The sequence below is a fragment of the Molossus molossus genome, unplaced genomic scaffold (genome assembly GCF_014108415.1).
Source record: "Molossus molossus isolate mMolMol1 unplaced genomic scaffold, mMolMol1.p scaffold_m16_p_9, whole genome shotgun sequence".
NCBI classification, from domain to species: domain Eukaryota; kingdom Metazoa; phylum Chordata; class Mammalia; order Chiroptera; family Molossidae; genus Molossus; species Molossus molossus.
In genome coordinates, this window is record NW_023425403.1 from 11214636 (window position 1) to 11233837 (window position 19202).

A 19202-nucleotide genomic window follows, 5' to 3' on the forward strand; every position below is an offset into this window, starting at 1 on the left:
CCTGCTTGCTCTGACCCTTCCTCCATCTCACTTTCCTCTCCCGCCCTCGTTCCCTCTGTACTCCAGCCTCGCTGACTGTGCTGCATGGCAGTGCGCCCCGACCCTCCCTCCTGCCTCACATTCTTTGCACATTCTGTTTCTTCTTCTGGGAATGCTACCCTAGTCTGCCTAGGTAGCTCCTGCTCATCCTTTGTATTTGATCTCGAATGTCTCTTCTCTGATCACGACCCCCACCCCCCTATTCCCTAGATCCTGGGTAGATGCGAGAGCACTTAGTTCTCTTAGGACCGCTCGTGTCAGTAGCGGATGTGCTCTGGAAGGTATTTTAATCACCAGAAGTAGGTCTTCAGCCATCCAACAAACATATTTTTGTGTGCCATTATGTGGTAGGTACAGCTGTGCAATGAATAAAACTGTCCCTGACCTTAAGGAGATCACAGGCTAATGAGGAGACACGTAGGCACACATAAAAAACTACAGTACAGTTTGGTAAATGCAGTGATAGTTGCATGTTTGGGATTCAGTAGTGGCACAGATGGGCGGAGTAATCGCCCTACCTGGAACAGAGGTCAAGAAAGCTTGCCCTGGAGAGTAACAGAGTTGACTCGGAAGGATTGAGTGGCTCTCATTCCCTCTGGGCTTGTCAGGTGGATGTGGGTGGCAGGTACTTAAGTCATGAGGTAGAGCCCTGATGGATGGAATGAGTGCTCTATTATCATAAAAGAGTCTCCAGGGAGATCCCTAACTTCTACCATGTGAGGGACACAGCAGGAAGGTGGCCATCTGCAGCCGCTTCCAAGAGGGCCTTCACCGGAACCCGAGCGGGCTGGCACCCTGACCTTGCATTTTCAGCCTCCAGAACTGTGGGGAATAAATTTCTGTTGTTTACAGATACCTAGTCTATGGTATTTGGATATAGTCACCTGAACAAACTGAAACACTGGCCCTGTGTTGTAGGGATTCTAGGAATAATGGGACATGTGCTGAGTTTCCCCTGCAGTCTGATGTGAATAAGCCCAGTATCTCAGCTCCCTTTAAAGCTTTCTTTTCTGCTGTTCTGAATCCTGCAATGTTGTCAAGAATGGTTGAGGTGATCCAGAGTAATAATCATTCAGCTGACTGCAGCAAAGGACTGGATGTGAATCTGAGGCTGCTGGACACTGCTGTGTAGAAATAGTGCACACTTGGAAGTGCCATGCTCAGAGTGCAGGTTGGGAGGCTTTGGTAAAATTGTGCATCTTCTCTGGGGTATAAGGAAACAGTTTGGGAATCGATTATATCTAGTAGAACTGTAGAACAATTTGAGAATATATCAAATGTATGTGTGTGTGTATCTCTCCCTCTCTATTTTTTATACATATACACAGTTACTAATAAGAACCATTAGGAATTATTTTATTAATATATAGCTTCTTTGTCTGGTTTGGGATTTAAAGGTGTCCTTGCCCCAAAGAAGGGAGCTAATCATCCCAGGGTCCTTTCTAAAGCTTTGATGTGATCTGACTTTGTACCATTGCAATGATTCGATACAAACAGTTCCTGATTTTTTTTAAAAAATTTTATTTATTGATATGAGAGAGAGAGAGAAACATCGACTTGTTGTTCCACCCATTTATGTATTTGTTGATTGACTCTTACATGTGCCCTGACCAGGGATTGAACCCGTAACCTTGGCTCCAGCCATGGCCAAGGTCAGTTTCTAATTTATGAATGACCTAAACTTACAAAACACCCCGCTCCCTGGCTGGTTCCCTGCTAGGGCTGCAGGGGCCCTCGCTCTGCGCACTGCCTCCTCCCGCACCTGCTGTCCCTCCCCCATCCTGTTTGCCCTCCATTCTCCCCCTCGAGCACTCATGACTCAGAGCACTTCTTTAAACTCTACAGTCTCAACTCTACTGCCAGCTCTGCTCCCCAAAAAGACTTAGTCATCATGTATCCTAACACCTGCATCTATGCAGATCAAGTTCAGGTCCAGAGATGTTCACCACTGCACCCTGTGTGACTAGAACTGCCAGGTAGTCCACACACAGATCTGCGTCTTGAACCCAGGTCTCCTGGTTTTCAGTCCTGGACTCTTCCCACCACATTCCTCATTCACACAGGTGGATGTTAGGAGAGCCATGCTCAGAGCTTACAAAGTATGCGGTCTGTGTTCTGAGCATACACATCAGATCTGTTCAAGTCATTCTCATTGGGGAGCAGGACTCTTCTGGTCATTTAATGTGTGGGTTTAATTGATGGGACAGTATTACTTTAAAAGTGTGTAGCAAACATGTCGGAGGGCCTTAAACCAAAGGAAGTGCTGGAGACAGGCAAGGAAAGGAACAGAAGGTGTGCTGCAGGCACCCCTGACCAGGCTGTGCAGGGCCTGTGAGCTCGGTGGCTCCATCCTCAGTGAGGGGCCCGCCGCCCGCCCCTGCTGTCCCTTCTTACTCCTCAGGTGGACTTTCTGCAGAGCCGAGTAACACTTGAGGAAATTTCAGGTGTTTGGTGTGATAAGAGAATCCCCTTTGTTCTTTAAAACTGTAAAGAAAGGAAGAACCTACTGGCCTCAAGTTGGAAAGTAAGGGAAATGTGTTTTAGTCCCTGGCCAGCCTCACGGTGATTTTCAGGTAACTGCAGAAGTTCCTGGCACTCAGTAACTACTGAGAAGGGCCACCAAGGAGTCAAGCACCATTTCCCGTGGGGAAACTTGGCCGTGCCTAGGTAAATACACAGCTGTTTCTTGAGGCCTCCTCTAAGGGGGTTTGTTAAAATGTCTGTTTACATGTTTAAAGATTCAGAGGCCTGTGAGTGTGTCAGGGTGGATACAGGCTGGGAGTGAAGGCTCCTCTCGGGAGGAGCTCTCCTAATTCCTTACCTGATGGCCGGGGATGTGGGAAGCCGCTGCACCCTGGAGGAGAAGCGTGCGGGGAGTCAGGGGAAGGGGACGGTGTACGGCCCGTGACCTTCAGCACCGCAGAGGTTGTGCCTCTGTATTAGTACTTCTCAGTGGGGTGGGGGTGAGGTAGGAGACGGGTGGCGGGGGGGGGGGGGGGGGGGGGACACGGCATTTGACAATGTCTGGAGACATTTTTGGTTGTCACATCTGGGAGAAGGGATGCTGCTGGCATCTAGTGGTAGAGGCCAGGGATGCTGCAAACATTGAACAATGCACGAGACGGCTCCTGCAGCAAAGTTTCTCCAGCCCCAGATGTCAGTAGTACTCACAGGTGGAGAAACCCTCCTGTGTTAGCATTGAATTCCTCAGTCAGCCTGCGGAGGTGCTGTTGTTAGGATATGCCTTGGAATTTGATAGGTGTAATGAGAAAAGGGAAATATTCAGCTATTGACATTTTTAATATCTGAAAAATATAGGGGTGGCATTTTAATCTACTTATACTTGTGCTGCTTCTGGGGTCACTGGTTTGCACTATAAATTACTTCATTCTCCTTTGCCTCATTAGACATAGAACCTAATAGTCGTGCCCTGGTGTTTTTGCTTTACTGCAGGCTACTCCACTTGCTTAATAAGAACTACATTGTGGGCAGAAGGTTATAGCAACAGGCAGCTCTGTGATGTTGTTCATAGGTCTGCTGTGATGTCCTTATGGCCAGAAGGGTTTACCTAATGTCTAATCCAAATGTTCTTTGCAGCAAACGAACCCAAATGAATCCATTTCCTTTTGTTTTGACCTCAGTAGAATCTAGAGATCTAACAGGAAAAACAGCAGACATTTATAATTCATTGCTTTAGAATATTATATCACTTGTGTGTTCATCTTGGCACCAATTTAAAGAGCCACTGTTATCCAGTTTCATCTGTCAGCGTGTATTGTGTTGGCCTTATTTATGCTAGATTCAATGTTGTGTGATAAACCACTTTTTAACTCTGTGCCGTGTTACCGAAGGCCCCACAGAGAAACAGCCGTATGAATCTAACCTGAGCTGGTTATTGCATATTTACTTGTCTATACTTTTCTTGACTTGACTATTTCTTGACATGTATTCATCTGTATCGCTGGGTTTAAAAGGACTTTTGCATGACAGACATGTGGGCTGCATGAGTCCCATGTTAGCCTGTTAGCCCTGAATATGGCCTTAATTTTCTGAGGCAGAAATAAACAGAATTGTCTAAGCAACAAGCTGCTGTTGCATTTGTTGTCAACAAGGTTTGTGACCAGACAATGGCCTTGTGCTGCCCTTTAACAGTAGAAGGTGTTCATGTGAGCAGGCAACACCCAAGGAGAACACCAGAATGTTCTCTGCCCTGCAGCTGGGTTTTACAGGAAGGTTTGTTCTCTTTTTTCTTTCTTTTGTTTTGAATTTGCTTCTAGATTTTGTACTTGTAGAAAGGCATTTACAGCATTCTTCTTTTTTTTAAATTTTTTTTTATTGATTTTAGAGAGAGAGGAAGGGAGACAGACAGAGAGATAGAAACATCGATGACAGAGAACATCGATTGGCCGCCTCCTGCATGCCCCCCACTGGGGATCAGGCCCACAACCTGGGCATGTGCCCTGACCAGGAATGGAACTGGTGACGTCTTAGTGCAGGGGTTGACACTCAACCACTGAGCACACTGGCCGGGCTACAGCATTCTTAAAAGAAGAATATGGTTGTTGATAAATGTGTCATTTTTCCCCACATTAAAAAAAAAACAAAAAGCCTTCCCTCCACGCCGTCCTCGGCTTCAGACTGTGTGTGCAAAGCAGGCCATTCCCCAGAGTAGTGCTCAATGCTTAGTCATTGTGAAGAACTAATTCTGTGTGAGTTTTTTGCTTTAATATTAAATTTTATAATGTCAACTTAAGGAAATAAACCATTATAAATTTTTTCCAATTAAAAAAATTTTAAATGTGTTTTTATTGATTTTTTTTTTTTTTTTTTAGAGAGAGATGGAGAGAGGGATAGAAACATCCATGTGAGAGAAAAACATCAATCAGCCACCTCCTGCACGCCCCCTCCTGGGGATTGAGCCCACAACCCGGGCATGTGCCCTGACCGGGAATCGAACTGAGACCTTTTAGTCCATGGGACGACACTCAATTCAATGAGCCACACAGGTGGGCTCCAATTAAATTTAAAAAATTCCTGCTAAGACCATATGGTTCATAAATGGAGCCACAACTGTAATCTAACTTCGATTCCAGACTCTGCTGAAAACTCCCCACTGGGTTTGACGTGGAAGTTACTAGTGATCCTGGCAACAGGAAACTTGGTGGGAGGGAGGGTTAGAAACTATATTGGAGTAAGTGGAAGACAGTGTGGTGGGGATACTCACCCCGTCTCTCTCTTTCACAACCAAAGTTATAGAAAGAGCACATGACCTGGTACGTAGAAAGCGCTCAGAAAACTTTACCTATGTTGTTTTCTACCTTTCTGTAACATTTGGCACAGTTCATTATCCATTCAGCAAATCTAATGAGTTCCTCGCATGTTCCAGGCAGTGTTATAGTGCAGGGGATACAGAGGTATATAAACAAACAAATGACCCTCATGGAGACACACGTATACGACCAGTAGATGGAATATGCAGTGTGGTGACATGTGCTATAGGAAAGTGAAGCAGAGAGGGAGAAGAGCAGGGATTAGGGTGGAGGGTTGCAGTTAGAATAGGGTAGCCAGGGAAGGCTTCCCTGAGACCTGGACTAGGGACCTGAAGGAGGCTGGGAACTGAGTCCCGCATATATCATGGGGGATGTGAGGGCCAGGCTGGGAGAATGCCTCAGGTTTTGTGTCCAGGAAGTTAGCCACCAACACCACGTAGTGTAGAGTCCACTTGTATGAAACGACCAGAATAGGCGAATCCGTAGAGGCAGCCCAGTAAAAACTCCCAGGGCTCAGAGCTAATGGCACAGGGTTTCTTGGGGGCAGTGGAAGTGTTCTAGAAGTGATTGTGGTGATGGTTAACCATTCTGTAAATATACTAGAAGCAGTTAAAGTGTACACTTTAAACAGGTGAATTGTATGGTATGTGCATTATATCTCAGTAAAGCTGTAATTTAAAAAAGAACCATAAGGAGACCAGTGTGGCAGGTGTGGACAGCGGGGGGGTGGGGGGGTGGGGGGGGTGGCTGAGGTCAGAGAGGTGATACATACAGCCCCTCGTAAGAGTTTGGGTTTTGCTGTGGGTGAAATGGCGTGCCGGCGGTTTTTGAAAGAGGAGTGACATGATCCGATCCATGTTTTAATAGATGGCCTTGGCCACTGTGCTGAGAGAAAGCCCGAAGGGGAGGTGTTACAGTAAAACAGACAAGAGAGACGGTTTCTTCCTTTTCACTGAAATGCTCTTTCTTTGGTTTCTCGGTAAACCACACTCTGTTCACTTTCTGTCCCTCCTTCATAGTCTTCTTAGTCAGCTTTTCTTCTCATTAAATGTAGGGTTTATTTAGATTATGCCCTGGGGTCATTTTTTTCTGCCTGGGTTGTCTCACCTACTCCCATAACTTGAGTTACCATCTAAGAGCCAAACACTTTTGAACCCAACACCTTGTTGTGTCTGCTGAGATAGCTGATTCCTGCAGACTCATTATGCCTGTACCAGTTATCTTTTGCTACTTGCCAAAACACCCTAAAACGTAATGTCTTAAACAACACTTATTTCTTTTGCTCACGAATCTGCAGTTTGGGCAGGATTTGGTGGGGATGACTCTTTGCTTGTCTGGGGCTGTACAGTTCATTTTCAAGATGGCATAAACACATGGTGCCAAGTTGGTGTCGGATGTGGCTGAGATCTCAGCCAGGGCTGCGGTTGGGGTAGGGCGGAGGACTCTCCACGCAGGTCTCTCCATTGACTGACTGTTTAGGCTTCCTCAGAGCATGGAGGCTTCACAGCCGTGGATGACCTAGCCTGGCAGCTCAGGGCCCCAACTCAGTGGCCTTTACCATGCAGCATTGGAAGTGATAGCTTCACTTCTTCGTAATCACAGACCCACCCACGTTCAAGGAAAGGGCACACATACCCTACTTTTCAGAGGGAGATTGTCAAGGTGACATTGTAAAAAGAGCATGTGAGAGGGGAGATATTATTATGGCCATTGGTGGCAAATACCATCTGCCCCATGGTTCAGAACTGAACGTACACCTTTCATAAACCTGCTCTTTCTTGAATGTTCCCTGATTCGGTAATGCCCCTGCCATCGCCATGGCAGAAACGTGGCAGCCTCCTTTAATACCTTCTCCTTTATACTACTCAGCACCCTGTTCCCGACCCTGTGCAGTCGGCACTGGGTCCTGTCAGTTCCCTTTCTAAATCCTTCCCGAACCCTTCCAGTCCTCTCCTGCCATCGCTATGACCCTAGGGTAGGCCACCATCTCCCTCCAACTGGTCTCTTTACTTAGTCTTTCACCTCCCAGCTATTTTTTATCCTGCTTCCTGTGTAATCTTTAAAAATACAATTATGACATCTTCTGCTTAAAATGCATTAAAAGCTTTTGGTGCTCTTGAGCTAAAAAGGCCAGCGTTCTTCCTGTGGACTGAGAGGCCTGCATCTCCTGGCCCCGCCTGCTCCGCGTTCCCTCTGGGTCAGGCTGCCGCCCCGGCTCCTTGGGCATCTAAGACACTGGCTTTGTTTCATTTCCTCCGAAGCTCTGTTCTCGTTCCTGCCTCAGGCTTTTCACTTTCACACACGTTCTTCTCTCTGTCTGCCATACTGCACCCTATTTATTATTATTTTTTTAAAATAATTTTTTTTTATTTTAGAGAGAGAGGAAGAGAGAGGGAGAGAGATAGAAACACTGATGAGAGAGAACATCGACTGGCTGCCTCCTGCAGGCCCCCCACTGGGGATCGGGCCCATAGTCTGGGCATGTGTCCTAACTGGGAATCAAACCAGCGAACCCTTGATGCATGGGTTGACGCCCAACCACTGAGCCACACTGGCCGGGCTGCACTCTATTTATTGTGTTTGAATGTAATTTCCTCAGGGAAACCTGGTTAGAATCTCCTTTCAAGCTGTTCATGGGCAACTACACATTATCTTTATAGTCTGTATTATACTTGTAATTATTTATACTATCTGTGGATTTCTTCCTTGCTACACTTTAAGTTCTGTGAAATCAAACACTTGGTCTTGAATCCCAAATGCCTAGTGAGTGCCAGACACATAGTAAGCAGGCAGTGCATGCTTATGGATGACTGTGCATGCATACCCGCACATATACAGGTATTTAAAATACATATATATAGTCGACCCTCGAACAATGTGGGGGTTGGGGTGCTGACCCCCCACACAGTAGAAAATACATGTATAACTTTTGACTCCCCTCAGACTAACTAGTCATCCCTCAGTACCCACAGGGGATTGGTTCCAGGACTCCCTGCAGATACCAAAATCTGCGGATGCGCAAGTCCCTTATAGAAAGTGGCTTAGAACACTGCATACAGTCTGTCCTTCATATCTGTGGAATCCCAACTGCGGATCAAAATGACCTTTTTCAGTCCATGGTTGGTTGAATCTACCGATGTGAACCCAGGGATGCAGAGGGCTGACTGTACACAGGGTGGGACAAAAGTAGGTTTACAGTTGTTTGTATGGAAAAATATAATAATTAATAGATAGTAATACACGAGTAAACTGTTTCCCATATGAACAAGTGTAAACCTGCTTTTGCCTCACTTCATATATTGAAAAACATCTGTGTATGAATGGACCTGTGCAGTTCAATAGTTAGCTGTATACATACATGCAAACATACATACTGATTTGTGAGCAAATGTGTACAGAGGACATTTTTAAATGTTTTACATTGAGTAAAATTTGTCAGTGGTATATTTAGAAATTAATGGTATTTCTATTTGAGAGTATGTGTATGTTTAGCATGAATTCTATTCTATTCTTTTCTATTCTGTTCTATTCTTTAGTGCCCACTGTTGTTCAAAATGTACCACATCTGACACTAACCTGGTCAGAGTCATTGTGTTCCCTCTTTTACCTTGTCCTCTGACCTGGTACTGTCCATCCATCCCATTCAAGGTAAAGAAACCGCGGCAATGAAAGCGGATCTCCTGAGGGCCAGGAACATGAAAAGGTACATTAACCAACTGACTGTGGCAAAGAAGCAGTGCGAGAAGAGAATCAGAATCCTGGGAGGCCCAGACTATGAACAGCAGGAGGATGGGGCCTTGGATGAGGGGGAAGGGCCTCAAAGCCAGAAGGTAGAACTTTTTAGTTTCTTGTTTTGACTATTTCATGTTTGTTGTGAACACTGATGGAATCAGAGATACAGTCTTTTAACTTTTTGCTATTTAGCTTACACGTGGTCCAGAAAATAGGCTCACGTTTGCTTTTATCAGTGAAGAGCTGTAGTACTGGTGTCCTTGACTTTGGGGAATGGGATAGGTACGATAGATAGGCATGAGCTGGACATATGTGTGTATGCACATGCCTGCTGTATTGTCCCACCCCCTCTTTGCCCTCCCACAGTCCTAGAGGAGCATATTGATATTTGCAAGGGCCCAGTCACATTACCCACTACCACTTGAACAGAAATAACCACCTATGAGGTAGAAGGTATCTTATACGTTATTTTATTTAGCTCTCTTCACATTGCTATGAATATGTACTCAATGTACTCATTTTACAGGTGAAGAAACAGTTGATTTTTAAGAAATTACCTAAGGCCACCTAGATAGGAAGAGACAAAACTAGATAAAAACCCAGGTCTAGTTGATTCACAAATCTGAATGTTTTCTCACTAAACATAATACATCAGTGGCTCTTTTGTACAACAAAACTTTGGACTGTCTGATAGCAGGTCCTTAAATCATGGCACGTAGGAGAGTGTTCTGGCCCTACCTCGTACCTCTCGGTATTTTCAAGGACCAAGCTTGTCTTCCAAGACTGAGCGCACTCTGGTATTGCAGGAAACAGCCATGGTACCCTTTGAGGAGCTTGGCTGTACCACTTGGGAATAGGACTTCAAGGTCAGCTCCAAACTCCTCTTTTGTAGGGGTGCACTTGGCCACAAAGAAGCAACATTAGTGTAACTTAACTCTTGCTACAGCCTCTAACCTCACTTACTCTGACTTTTAGTCTCTTGACCTTTTCCTGTTCATCTCATGCTTATCTGTGAGTTTCTCCTTTCTCCTTATTCCATTGATGAACTTCTACCTTGTTCCTGGCTCAGTCTCCATTTGGCCTCCTCGGGAAAGTCCGTGCTCCACGCTGGACCAGCGGTCCTGCGGCACCTCGCGCCAGCCGCTGCGCAGCCCTGTAGCTCTTGTGTTCCAGAGGGGTGCACAGCCACCGCAGTTCTGGCTTTTGTTTGTTTGGGTTTGTTTTTGATTTATTTTTTGCTATTAACAAATATACCTTTCTGTGATTTAGACTTTGTGGTCCAAAGTGAAACTTCACTTTTTGGTAAACATTGGATAAATAGTAGATTTGGTAGGTTGTATATTGTCCCTTTTCCTCCTCCTTCTCAGCCTCTGGCTTCTTAACTAAATTTCTAGCCACATTTATTATAGATCAGGTTTTTTTCTTGTGTCCTGTCCATTCATTCTTTCAGCAGACATTTATTGATGGTCTTTAATTTCTCAGTTACAAGTGTAAGGTAGTAGGACACAAAATGAAGAGGATGGAGCCCCTGCTCTCAGAGTCCCATGTAACCATAGTAAGTGATACAATACAGATGGGCAGTATACATCTTTGGGAAGCACCTGGTGACTCGCTGCCTGGTCAAAGTAACTCCTATTACCATCAGTCAAAATAGACTTTAGAATAAGGAATTTATCCAGAAGAAAAAAAGAAAGGTCAAAAGTCAGTGGTCTTCATCTTAAAACCTACAAATTCAAACTAAAATAACTTAAAGGAAGGAAATGATATAACAACAGAAATCAGCGAATTAGAGAACAAATAGAAAAATCAGTGAAATCAAAAGGTAGTTCTTTAAAAAGATCAATAATATTTATACACCCTAGTTAGACTGACCAAGAACAAAAGAGAGAAGACACAAATGACTAATGTTAGGCATGAGAGAGGGACGTCACTGTAGATCCTGCATAAAAGTATAACAAGGGAATATTATGAACAACTTTAAGCCAATAATTTTTTTTTCAATTTTTTTATTTAATTAATTTCTTTATTTTTGTTACAGATGTTTCTCCTTTTCCCCTCACTGATACCCCCTCCCCCACCCTCCCCATCCCGTCCCCAGCTTTGTTGTCCATGTCCATTGTTCATGCATAAATGCATGTAAGTTCTGTGGTTTATCTGTCCCCTCCACCCCCTCTTCTGGGGATTGTCAGTCTGTACCCTACTTCCACATCTCTGGGACTACCCCATTCCTCAGACTGTTATGTTCGTTATATTCCACAAATAAGTGAGATCATGTGATATTTGTCTTTCTCTGCTTGGTTAAGCCAATAATTTTTACAATTGAAATGAAATAGACAAATCCACTTAAAAACAAATGACCAAAACTGACTCAAAAAGAAATAGGATATCTGATTAGCCCTAGGTGTATTATATAAAATGAATTCATAATTAAAAACCTCACAAAGAAAACTTCAGGCTCAGATCATTCACAAGTGAAATCTAGTAAACGTTTTAAGGCAGAGATAATATCAGTCGTAACTACACCCGTTTAATAAATGGAGGAGAAAAACATTATAAGAAAACAACAACAAACTACTGATCAATATCTATCATGACCCTAAATAGAAAATTCCTTAACAAAATTTAAGCAAATCAAATCCAGCAATCCGTAACTGGAAGAAGGACACCAGTGTGTGTTCTCCTGGCAGTGGGTCATTAGTGTAAGTATTATATACGTCGTTTATCTGCAATCCATTGTCAAGGCTTAAAGGAATATGTATTTTTTTGACAACTTTATTAAGATATAATGACATACAATACACTGCAGATATTTAAAGTGTATAACAAAGAAATTTTGACATATATAAATACTCATGAAATTATCATTACCCACAAAAGTTTTCTGGTAATCTCTTGACCCCACTTGAGACCCACTGATGTAATTCTTTCACCCATGTTTACGCAACTAGAAAGTGACCTCTTAACTACTTAGTTTTTTGGCATCTATCATTGTCTTGTCTTTCTTAGCCAAAATTCTGGTTCAGGCTTTTCCTGATTAGTTTTCATTGTCTGTTGTGATTCACAACAGCTGTTAAAAGTCTCACAGCAATCCGTAAAATTGGCTGTACTATCCTCATTATACAGATGAAGAACCTGAGGTTCAGAGTGATGGAGTAACATAGAACTCATGGGACTAGGCAGTAGCAGAGCCAGGATTCAAACCTAGCTAGGTCTATCTGTTTGCAAATAGTGTAGGTGTTACACAGTGAAATGCTCCCACGCGCTTCGAGAGAAGAAAAAACAGTAGAAAACTGGGTTAATCTACCAGCCAAGATATGAGATATAGTTTATGTTTAATTATACTTGAGATATACTTACTCTCATTTATTTGGATATATTTGCACTTTGAGGTCTGAACATAGAAAGAATAAAAACATCTAACAACTGCTAATATTTTAGAAGATGTTTTAGACTTAATTTTGCAAATATGTGAATTTGTATCCAGCTTGGGATTCATTTGGTCTGAGTGAGATTATACTGGGAGGATTTCCCTTAGAATTTGTTGAATGTCCTTCTTGCTCAACTCCTCCCTATGTTAAAAATCAGTAGCTCTCTGAGTGACCTGTCACCCCTAGCCAAAGTTGATATGGGTTCCTTCAAACCTCTCAGGAGCATGGACAGTCAGGATTTGTACTTCAAAATGCTTCATTGGTGTGGTTTACATAAAGGAAAGATACACGCTACAGTCTCCCAAAGTTAGTAAACTAACTAAATACCCTGTTCTGAAATATTTATGGAAACTAATTATTAGTAGTCTATAGCAAGGGATGACCATCTCCTTTAATTAGTTACCAGAAGTTGTTAGAAAAAATGTCTGTCCCTTTCTGCCCACAGAACAGATTGAGGATTTACTGTCAGTGGCAGAAGTGTTGAATGTTCATTGACCACATACACTTGGTTTTAGAAAGATCTTATTGGTAACATTTCTGAAAATTTTCTGTCACAATATTAAGAATTTTAAAATGTTTTCTTTTCATTGCATTTGAGTTATACTGAGATGTCATTTAAAATCTCATTAAGAGCCAAGGATATGGGTCTTAAATTCCTTCTAAATTAATTTGGGGTATTTCTGCTACTTCATTGAGTTATGAATTGTAATAAAGGTCATCTGCTTTCTCATATTATGCTGTTCATGCTCACAATCATTCCCACTGTATCTTCAGATAGCGGTTTTTCTCTTATTATAAGCAGGCAGAATAACAAAGGAGTAATTTTGGTATATCCCATACAGTGGAATATTATGGATAGATTAAAAGATTTTTTAAATGAATGTGATACTCTAAACCAAAAGAGTAGCAAAATATAAAATTATTTGTAGATTTCCTCAGCTATATAAAAATACAGTGGAAAGCAAAAATGTCAAATGATTACACTCCTGGTCTTTAATACATTTCTCTTTAATTTTTCTATTTTTGTCATCTATTGCTTTCAGCGGTACATCCCATGGGGCAGGGATTTTTGTCTATTTCATTTCCTAGAAATGCGCCTCATGACAGAGTTGATGCCAAATAGATTTTTTCCTGAATGAGTGAATGGTTAATAGAAAATTGGTGGTTATTGAATATGTGCATTTTGAATATTCAGTAAACTTTTACCATTTAAAATTTATGAGCGTGAGAGGAGTACTATATTACATTGACTGAGACCTTAAAAAATTGAGGCCTTTTTCTCCCTGACTATAGAAATTAATCCATTGGAAGTTAAAGCAAACTGATATTTAAAATTTTGTTTTTAAGAATTTTTTCTTAAATTCTCTTAATAGATTCTTCAATTTGAAGACATCTTGGCCAGTACTTTCTACCGAGAGCACTTTCGAATGTACATGGAAAGGATGGACAAGAGAGCTCTGATTAGTTTTTGGGAGTCTGTGGAATGTTTAAAGAATGCTAACAAGGTAGTGTATTTACACTAAGGAATTAATCACCAGCTGGTAAAAACTTATATGTCAGGCTATGTGCCTGTGTTTCTTAGTGAAGCTGCAAGATCAGAATACATTAAAGAATATTTTCAACCAAATGTAATATTGGCATTATGTTTTAGCCTATAATGGTAAATAAAAAGTTAGATTTTTTTAAAATAAAAGATGCTTTTGAATATGTAGTCAAAGGGAAAAAGTTTTATAAATGTATGTACCAAAATAGTAGTTCCTTTTAAATGGCTTATATGATTTTTAAAATAATTTCGAGAGAGAGAGAGAAACATTGATGAGATGGAAACATCCACATTGATCGGCTGCCTCTTGCATGAATTGATGCTCAACCACTGAGCCACACCAGCTGGGCTCAGGCAGCTCCCTTTAAACACACTATAAAAAGGCAAGTGCATACCCACACTACTATTGTAATAAATTTGATCTTGTCACCTACAACACAATCTTTTAACCTTATTATTTTTAATATCATAATGTGCATATTTTACACTACTGTTTGTTCTTTTATTTTCTTTAAAATATGATTGAGTTAAGGAACAGAAAAAAAATTTTGGTTATAGATGCCTCTTACAATGAAAAGCCCAACAATAAGCATTGTGTTTTGTACGTGGCAATTTCTCAACATATATTTAAGAATTAAATTAAAGCCCTGGCCGGTTTGGGTCAGCCTTGCGTCCAGAGAGACCCGGATTCAGTTCCCGCTAAGGGCGCATACCTTGGTTGCAGTTTGTCCCCGGCCCTGGTTGGTCGTGCAGGTGGCAGCCACTTGATGTGTCCCTTTCATGTCGATGTTTCTCTCTCTCTCTTCCTCTCTCTCCCTCCCATTCTGTCTGAACAAAAAATGGAAAAATGTCCTCAGGTGAGGATTAAAAAAAAAAGCTTTAAATTAAAGAATGGAAATATATGTGTGTATATGTCTATAATTATGCTTAACAATATGTATAACATATATAATACATTTTTTTTGAGGCTTATTAAAATAAGCCCGAAGAACACTCTGTACATTACATTACTTATTTGTACTTACATGAGTATTGATAGAACTGAATACCACCTATTAACTGTTCAACATGAAGTGTTCATTTTAAGGAACCAGCTGTTATTTTCGGTGTCTGACATTTTCCCCTTGGCTCTGAGTGTGCACACACAAGCAAAAGGCCCATCTTGGCGTACCTGTGCCTTCAGTGTCTTCCTTCCATTCGTCTTCAGGTAGAGTGGGAGGAAAGGAGAAACATTGATGTGAGAGGGACACATGGACTGGCTGCCTCCCGCATGACCCCGACCAGGGCTGGAGGCCGAACCGCACCTGAGGTACATGCCCTTGACCAGCATCAAACCTGTGACTCTTTGGTCTGCGGGCTGATGCTCCAACCACTAAGCCAAACCGGCCAGGGCTTAGAGATGACATTTCTTACCTTTTCATCCTCTTCCTGTCTTTTCAGAATGAAATCCCACAGTTAGTTGGTGAAATTTACCAGAATTTCTTTGTGGAGAGCAAAGAAATATCTGTGGAAAAATCCCTGTACAAAGAGATCCAGCAATGTCTTGTAGGAAATAAAGGTATTGAAGTGTTCTGCAAGATCCAGGGAGATGTTTATGAGATCCTAAAGGACAGGTATTACCCTTCATTTATTGTCAGTGACCTGTATGAGAAATTGATGATAAAAGAGGAAGAAAAACACGCCTCACAGTTGATTTCAAACAAGGATGACGCGGTGAGTCTCATTCACTTTCTGCTTCCTTTTCAGTGCATTAGCTTTGGACATGATTAGGTGAGCACATATTGCATAAGCCAAATTTGGGGTATACCTTCATCTTTTAACATACAGGACCTTCAGTAGAACGTGAAGTTGAATTACCATGTTGCTTGTGGCCATACACACTGTTTTCTTTGTCCTTCTGACCAACTAGCTACCATTTCCCAGCTTTGAATCAGAGACCTCCCTGCCTTTTGTCTGCTTGAGACACGTCCTGGTTTGACTCCTGAAAAGTAAGGGCAGAAAATCTGTGAGGTTGGCCACTTGTGGCTTAGACCATGTTAGTGAATCAGTAGAACTATATTATCCAGCCCGAGAAGAGACAAAGGATGGGGAAAAAACGAAGAGAGGAACAGAGTATGGGAGGAGTCACAAGAAATATTTTGGAGTTAAAAAAATCAGATGAAATTAAGATGTTACGAAAGGAACCTTACTCAGCCATACCTGAATTCTAATTTTCTTCTGGTATACTAAGATCATTCTGGATAGACCCAATTGCCATCTCTCATTTACTATTAATGACTTATATGAGTTTTAAGGTTTGTTCAGGTGAAAGAAAAATCAAAGTGTTTTAGAGTTCCCTTACATAGAAAGATTTTAATTTATCTTGGATTATTTCTGCCCAGTTCATTGTATCTCAAGCCCTGAGAATCATGTGTTCTTGCTAGTATTAGTATCTGGCATCTCTGAACTGTTAAATTCATTCATTCAGGCTTTTTAAGAAACAAGTTTTGATACTTGGTTCCTTACATTTTCAGTGTACATAACAAATAAGCTGATTGGTCCAAAGCCCATTGACTCATTGCATTTTCTTTTTAAGACAGGCCAGTTTGTTTTAACTGTGTTATCTTTCTGCCTAAAAGTTAAAATGGTTAATATGCAAATGCTGTAAAAGAGGTTATTCAAATTAATAAAGACATCAATACCCAACAGATAAATTGAATAAGGACTTAACTGACGCTTGATACTAAAAGTAATAGTAAATAAAACATGAAAAAAATGTCCAACTTCACCTAGGATTCATGTATTCTAGTATTATGTATTACTGACCTTTTGCTAGTTCCTAGTCTTTATTTCAATAACCTCACTTCTACAAATGTATCCTAGAAAATAGCTAAAATGTAGAAAAAAGTTAATGCACAATGGAGTTTAATTTAGTACATCTGGGATAGCAAAAATGCAAAATCAACTCATAGCAGAAGCAGCATCTGCCTCAGTTAAATTTCAGTTCATAAAGTACTTTGCAGAAATAAAATTATAGTTTTGAAGACTAATACCATCAAAATATGCTGCATTGTATGTTATGTGAAAAAGGCAGAATACCCACGTGTGTATAGAGGTGTGGAATTATGTCATAATAGATATATTTATGGACAAGGATTAGAAAACCTACAGTAATTAAAACAGCTTGGTTTGCTATGATTATAATACCTTATTTCTCTCTGAAAAAAATTTAATACATTGTTTGTTACAATTAATAAAAGTTGAAGAAAAACTCTGGAAGGAGTTGAGGAGTAGACAGACTAGAAGATAGTTCTCAGCAGTTCTTTTCAGTGCCCTGATTTTGTTGCTACTCTGAATTTAATTAATATGCCCTTTGAAAATCTATGCAGATTTTTCCAAGTTATATAGTTCTTTGTAAACTTTAAGTCACTTTTTTTTTTTTTATCCTCACCCAAGGACATTTTTTTTTTGCATTTATCTTCAGATAGAGTGGGAGGAAGAGAGAGAGAAACATCAGTGTGAGAGAGAAACATCAGCTGGTTGCCACCCATACGACCTGAACTGGGGCCAGGGACCAACCAATCAAGGTACGTGCCCTTAGCGGGAACTGAACCTGGGTCTCTGGTAGGCCGAGCGACGCTCTAACCGCTGAGCCAAACTGGCCAGGGCTTTAAGTTGCTTTCAAATGCTAACCATTTTACTAGTAAAATAATCTACCTGAACATTTATCAAATACATCTTCAAGAGAAGGATCAACATGTATACAGAAAGTGCTTTTACTATAGGAATTTAGAAATTTTATTTTAAAGAGACGTGCGTGAGTTTTTCATAATATTCTTAGGACATCAAAAGGAAGCCACATCTCAGTGTCTTTGTTTAAGATCAGGCACAGGACCTGGGGGCGAGATGGGAGGATAACTCCGTTGGCCCCCCTCGTTCCTTTTAGTGAGCCATTCAGAACTAACGGTATGGCGTTTCTCTCCCTTCTCTAGGTTATTAAATGCTTCTTTTTCTCTTCACTGAAATTCTGAATACCAGTTACTTTGGTTCCAAATACTTAAGTTTTCACTTTACTGAGAAAATCTATCTGCTTCTAGACTTTTTACTATAGATTCTTTCCTTAGTGGGACCTGTACTTTGGACGGTGCGTTGTAAGGATATGGTGCCTGTACAATAGATCATTCCTGACTGGTCTGTCTGTACAAGATACGATGGCTATGTGCCCTCTCCCCAGAGCCCAGGAGGCGAGGCCGGTGGGGACGCTGTGGACGAAGGCACCAGTCAGATGAATGAACAAGCCAGTTTCGCTGTGAACAAACTACGAGAACTAAACGAGAAACTTGAATATAAAAGGCAAGCTCTGCACTCCATTCAAAGTGCACCAAAACCGGACAAGAAGGTAACTCTTTCGCTTTCAAGGTTGTCTTTGAAAGTTTCCATTTTTTAAATTTGATAAATAGTAGTTTTCCGTGTATGTTGAAAGTGCCACAGTTTCTTTAAAAAGAATTTTATTGTAAGTTCTGTTGTTATTAATATTAATATTATTTTTTTGTTTCTAGTAAGAATTAGAAAAGTACTTATTTTTAATCTTTCATGATTTGGGTTTCTTTCCCAGTTATGCTCTCTGACGTGAGTAACTGTTCCCTTTATCTAGCTTGCCTGCAGTACCTTTGGGGAAGGGGCCAAAACTGTCCCTTGTACCAAGGTCATTTCTGCAAGTCAGTTAGCTACTCAAGGACAATCTTTAAAATTTTTTTTTCTTAAAAATGCTTCAAGTAAAATATAGAGAACCTCACAGAATTATGCAAGAAATAAATTATTTTGCTAAAAGCCAACAGAATTTGGGCCCTGGCCGGTTTGGCTCAGCGGTTAGAGTGTCGACCTGTGGTCTAGAGAGAACCAGGTTCGGTTCCCGCTAAGGGCACATGCCTCAGTTGCAGTTTGTCCCCGACCCTGGTTGGGTCATGTGGGTGGTGACCACTCGATGTGTCCCTTTCATGTCGATGTTTCTCTCTCTCTTTCTCCCTCCCACTCTATCTGAACAAAAAGTGGAAAAATGTCCTTGGGTGAGGATAAAAAAATAAAATAAATAAATAAATAAATAAAAGCCAGTGGAATTTGGAAGTTACAAATGTAAACAGCATCTCACTGATTGGCATTTGTCAAACCCAAGAGGTGGTGGTAAGGCCTTTTGCTTTGTGCTCATGCCTC

The 19202-nt window shown here is 41.4% G+C and overlaps 1 protein-coding gene across 3 annotated transcripts in view; it reads left to right on the forward strand.

Annotated features, from left to right (window-relative positions):
* The window catches only part of SNX25 (sorting nexin 25), a 113058-nt gene that overhangs the window by 72643 nt on the left and 21213 nt on the right, over positions 1-19202 (forward strand). For all 3 annotated transcript variants that reach the window (XM_036250355.1, XM_036250356.1, XM_036250357.1), the window contains 4 exons: positions 8958-9139; positions 13843-13974; positions 15453-15725; positions 18226-18390. In XM_036250355.1, the coding sequence (XP_036106248.1) occupies positions 8958-9139; positions 13843-13974; positions 15453-15725; positions 18226-18390 (752 nt within the window). The remainder of the gene's footprint in view (positions 1-8957; positions 9140-13842; positions 13975-15452; positions 15726-18225; positions 18391-19202) is intronic.